Below are 5392 nucleotides of genomic sequence, written 5' to 3'. Positions count from 1 at the left end.
TTTAATGTCTATTTTTGAGAGAGAGGCACACACACAGAGTAGGGGAGAGGCACAGAGAGAGGAAGACACAGAATTCAAAGCAGGATCCAGGCTCTGAGCTGTCAGTCCAAAGCCCATGGCGGGGCTCGAACCCATGAACAGTGAGATTATGAACCCACGAACCGTGAGACTATGACCCGAACTGAAGTCGGTTCAACCGACTGAGCCACCCAGGCGTCCCCGCTCTGGCGCATCTTCATAGGAGAGACAATGATGAGTCCCACTCAAGGAGCAAACATCTTCAACCGCACCCCGTCCAACCGCCACCTGACCGCCACACCCACGCCAATTCCCGCCTCTCGGCCCCGCCCCTCGGTGATGCAGGTCGCTGGCGGGGTCGCCGTAAAGCGGTCCCCACTGCACGTAAACTTCCGGCTCCGCGGAAACGTCAGTCCCTGGATCCAACGGGGAGGTCCCCGGGGACGGTCCCGGAAGTGACGCAGGGGCGCGCCCTCCATTTTGTTGAACGCAGGAGTAGCTAAGTGCGTCAGTTTTGGAGAGACGCAGACGAGTTTAGTCCTGGTCTGCGAGGAGGCAGACGGCTCCGTCGCAGACTACGGACCTCTCTGGTCTCAGCTGCTAAAGATCCTGTCCGGTAGGTGAGTGACTCACTTTGAGGGAAAGGCTTCTCGGATCGAGGCTTCTTCATGGCCGCTCAGATCGTGAGTGGCCAGGGCTGCTCTCTTTGCGGAGGACGGCGTCCAATGAGCGCAGTTTATTCGAGGTGGGCGCTGGGGCACGTCTCCCTTTGGGTGTTGTTTCAGGGGAACCGAAGGTGGAAGGGCGGTCGTGGTTCTGGTCGTTTGTACACAGGGGTCGTGTGCCCCTCCCTGCCTCCTTACCTCTTCACTACCTGAACCCCCCCCGAGTTTGGGCCGAGCTGTTTGCTCGGGGGTGTGGCTAGGGCTTTCTGCGGGAGGGCACACTGACTCCGGAACCATGGAGTCGTGGGAGGGGGTGGAAGGAGGGCGGTTGGCACGCGGGGCTCTCCCCATCGCCGGCTCCGCCGCCGCCATTTTGCGGCTGCCGGCGTCCGCCCGCCGCCGTGTGCGCAGGCGCGGCGGTGGCGTCGCGAGATTCCGGCTTCCACCCGCTGTGACGCTCCTGGGAGGCGGCGACGCGCGCGCGGCCCGTCGCCATTGGGCTGGCCTTGCGGAGGGCGGGGTCGGCTCCGCCCGCACTTCTCGGCCTTTCCTAACTGCGGCAGATGGGAGGGGGCCAGAAGAGCCGGGGAGAGAGTGCGGCTGCGCAGTTCCAGAGGCGGCAGTGGGCGTTGCGGTTGCTGCGGTCTGGGCCCAGGGAAGGATCGTGTTGGGAGCCGAGTTTTAATTTTGTCTGCAAGGGACCTGGCCTAATAAGAGGCACTCTTGGCAATCTTGTTTATAACATCACCGGGTAAACATTTTATTTTATGCCGTTTCTGTTTTTGACCCCTTGACCAGGCATTCTTCTGACATTCACTGGTATTGTTTCAATCGAATCATTTTCTAACAGGAAAACACTAGCCGGACATCATGAGTGGCTGTCGAGTATTCATCGGGAGGCTAAATCCCGCGGCCAGGGAGAAGGACGTGGAAAGATTCTTCAAGGGGTATGGACGAATAAGAGATATTGATCTGAAAAGAGGCTTTGGTTTTGTGGTAAGTGTTTAGAACTATCGTTCAGTCGGTAAAGGTTTTGGTAAGCGGTGTGTTTTAGTGTACGGAGTTCAGGTAGGGTATCCTTGGCAAACTTGGTGCGTTCTTACAGCATGAATTTTCTAGAGGGATCCCCACGCTGTTGGTTGGAGGGAAGCCGCGCCTGGTCGCTGTCATTAAGATAGTCGTTCTCCCGCACGTTTGTAGCGCTGTTAAAGTGTGGAATACATCTGGGCCACATCAAGCGCGGTTTTTTCCCCCCCATTTACATTTTAGGAATTTGAGGACCCCAGGGATGCAGATGATGCCGTATATGAACTTGATGGTAAAGAACTTTGCAGTGAAAGGTGAGAACGTTCGTTTTGTAACCAGTTAGCACTGTAGGATAGACTAGATCGGCTGGGGTATTTTTCACAGTAGAGCTCTTGTGGCTTGTGTGGGGATAACAACGTCTTTTTTTCCCCCCTTCCTGTAGGGTTACTATTGAACATGCTAGGGCTCGATCTCGAGGTGGAAGAGGTAGAGGACGCTATTCTGACCGTTTTAGTAGTCGCAGACCTCGAAATGATAGACGGTATGTGATAGACGGTGGATGGCTGCTTTGCACAATCTTTACTACAGGAGGCGTTTTTAACGTTTAAGAACCACTAGCGATAAGTGATTCTGGAACTTACTAAGTACTCATTTCTCCTTTTCATGTTAATCCACTGTTGCGTGATAAGTCCTGTAAGACAATGTAGGAACTTGATGGGAGTCCTTTGAATGACGCGTTCTGTCTCATTGCTTGAACTTGCCCACAGTCCAACACAGTAGGTACACACTGCTGCATTTCTTCCATTGTGAGTACTCATTTTCTTCCTCAGAAATGCTCCACCTGTAAGAACAGAAAATCGGCTTATAGTTGAAAATTTATCTTCAAGAGTCAGCTGGCAGGTTTGTTGAAATACAGTTTTGAGCTATTTTAATGTGGCTTATTAAAAGTTAACGGGTAGCTAATGTTTTATTATGTTTTATTAAAAGTAATTTTATCTTTAATTAATTTAAAAGGGGCTTAATTGTAATTTTAAATTTTAATTAAATGTAATTGGGGGATGTTTACAACTTTAATAATTATTTATCAAATGTTTAATGTTTTGAGGATATTTTTGTTGTGTTTTAAAATCAATTTTAACCAAATATTAAACCCTTTATTTGCCAGCCTATCTGTGTCGTTGGCCTTATGACGAGGAGTGCCTGTGGGTTATCCTAATCGTTGTCTTGGTCACTCTTGGTTGGGCCTGGTTGACTTTGCCAGTCAGCTCCTACAGTGATCAGTTGGCCACCTCTAGATCTGTGTTTGCCGGTCTAGACGTAATCGGTGCACTTACCTTGAAGTGCCAGGTTGCAGCGATCCCAGAGCGTTGATAACGTGATCTGATCCCTAAGTTGAGAGCGGTCTTCCTGTAACGCTTCCGAATAAGAGGTCCTGGTCGGAAAGAGTTGAAAGATACGAAATTAGGTGGTCGTTGGAATCCTGATCGCAGTAAAGTGGTCCTTGGTAACTGCACAAGAGTAGAACAAGTCTGCATCGCCTGTAGTCGGCTAATAGGGAGGGCTGTGCGAGTAAAGGCTTCCATGGATTGGGTAGTGTCCTTCAAGTGGGTGGCGAAGAGCCAGTCGGGCATATGTCATGAAGGTTTCTCCGACCGATTAACGGTTTGCCGCTTGACTAGCCTAGGGAAATAATAATAAAGGTAAAGTAAACTTTTTTAATGACATATGGGGCACAAAATAACTGGTGTCTTGTAAATGTTCTGTTTTCTTTTTTTAATATAAAATTTCTACTTTAGTCTTTACTTTTAAAATATGTACTGTTTCTTTTTTGTTTTGTTTTCTTGTTTTTGTTTTGCTTTTTTCCTTATGTATTGAGCTCAGTATAGACTAATACTACTTTAATATTAAAATCTGAATTTCCTCCAGCATTTTGCTTAAAAGCAATATGCTTTTTGCTTATTTCGTGCCCTGATGATTTTTTCAATTCTGATAGAATACAAGTGTGGTAAATGCCATGTTTGTACTTTATCTAACATCTTCTCTTCCAGTAGTCTTGTTTTTTTATACCATGTGATTGTTTGTGTGTCCAGTTGCCTTTTCTTTGCTTGACACAATTGTCTTGTGTTAAGGATCTCAAAGATTTCATGAGACAAGCTGGGGAAGTAACCTTTGCGGATGCACATCGACCTAAATTAAATGAAGGGTGAGTGTGTGTTGAAGATCATAACAGCGTTCTAAAACAGACCGAAAATTTTACTGTGAATGTTTTCAGAGCACGTAAAATCTGGACATGCTGTAGCGCAGTGGTTCTCATTCCAGGATGAGTTTGCTCTGTAGGGAGCACCAGACAACAGTTTTGGTTCTTGTAACTGCTCGAGGGTGCCACTGGCATCTCTGGGGAAAGGCCAGGGATGCTGCTAAGCATCTGATGGTGCCTATATAGGAAAGCCTTCCACAAACGGGAACTACTTAAAATGTCAGTTGTTTGGAAAAGTTGAGATGTTAGATCCTTGTTGCAATGCTGTTAGATCTCCATTAAGATCTAAGACAACGATGCGTGAGCAAAAAGATACACAGAGAAGGTATTCTAGTTTGCTACATGTAGTCCAACTAGGCTGCAAGTTGTATATGACTTTATAAAGGGCTTGCTTATTTATTTATCTATTTATTTATTATAGGGTGGTAGAATTCGCCTCTTATGGTGATTTAAAGAATGCTATTGAAAAACTTTCCGGAAAGGAAATAAATGGGAGAAAAATCAAATTAATTGAAGGCAGCAAAAGGCACAGGTACCTCTCTTTAACATTTTTAAGACAGTTTCAGTCGATAGGTTTGTAGGGAACTGCCACTTACGTTGTGTCTCCCCCTTCCTAGTAGGTCACGCAGCAGGTCTCGTTCCCGAACCCGGAGTTCCTCTAGGTCTCGTAGCCGATCTCGTTCCCGGAGTCGCAAGTCTTACAGCCGGTCTAGGAGCAGGAGCCGGAGCCGGAGCAAGTCCCGTTCTGTTAGTAGGTCTCCTGTGCCTGAAAAGAGCCAGAAACGTGGTTCTTCAAGTAGATCTAAGTCTCCAGCATCTGTGGATCGCCAGAGGTCCAGGTCTCGATCCCGGTCAAGGTCCAGATCAGTTGACAGTGGCAATTAAACTGTAAATAACTTGCCCTGGGGGCCTTTTTAAAAAACACACACAAAAATTCCCAAACCATACTTGCTAAAAATTCTGGTAAGTATGTGCTTTTCTGTGGGGGGGGGGGGATTTGGAGGGGGTTGGGTTGGGCTGGATATCTTTGTAGATGTGGACCACCAAGGGGTTGTTGAAAACTAATTGTATTAAATGTCTTTTGATAAGCCTTCTGCTCACATTTTTGTGAATGTCTGAAGTGTATAGTTTGTGTATATTGAGAGCTCTTTTATAACTAAAGCAAATTTAATTTTTTTGTACTAGAAAAGATTTGAACATTTTAGTTCTTGGTTATTCAAATATGTTAATTCAGAATTAGCTTAATACCTCAATTAAACTAATTAATAGCTTTGGACACTTAAAAGAGCTCTAAATTTGCTTGTACATAAAGGCTTGAGCTTTCCTTGTTAGGGTCAAGGGTGTCTTTCCACCCGCCCTTCAACAGCTGCCTGACAGACCCGTTAACGCAGCTGTTTGTTATTGATAATAAAAGATTATAAAATTG

The 5392-nt window shown here is 46.6% G+C and overlaps 1 protein-coding gene across 5 annotated transcripts; it reads left to right on the top strand.

Annotated features, from left to right (window-relative positions):
- Positions 1-487: 487 nt before the first annotated feature.
- On the top strand, positions 488-5392 carry SRSF5 (serine and arginine rich splicing factor 5). Of its 5 annotated transcripts, none has more exons than XM_039240704.1 (8): positions 490-634; positions 1534-1679; positions 1953-2023; positions 2152-2250; positions 2540-2609; positions 3839-3912; positions 4388-4498; positions 4584-5392. In XM_039240704.1, the coding sequence occupies exons 2-8, from the start codon at positions 1554-1556 to the stop codon at positions 4849-4851; spliced, it is 819 nt and encodes a 272-aa protein (XP_039096635.1). In that variant the 5' UTR covers positions 490-634; positions 1534-1553; the 3' UTR covers positions 4852-5392. The 5 variants fall into 5 exon arrangements, with proteins under 5 accessions (XP_039096636.1, XP_039096635.1, XP_039096634.1 ...); XM_039240703.1 differs by having other exon boundaries at positions 490-638; XM_039240702.1 differs by having other exon boundaries at positions 490-763.

This window comes from Hyaena hyaena, unplaced genomic scaffold (assembly GCF_003009895.1).
Source record: "Hyaena hyaena isolate Hyena2069 unplaced genomic scaffold, ASM300989v1 scaffold_179, whole genome shotgun sequence".
Classification (NCBI taxonomy): domain Eukaryota; kingdom Metazoa; phylum Chordata; class Mammalia; order Carnivora; family Hyaenidae; genus Hyaena; species Hyaena hyaena.
The sequence above is the reverse complement of the archived record's forward strand: the minus strand, read 5'-3'. Positions and strand labels throughout refer to the sequence as shown.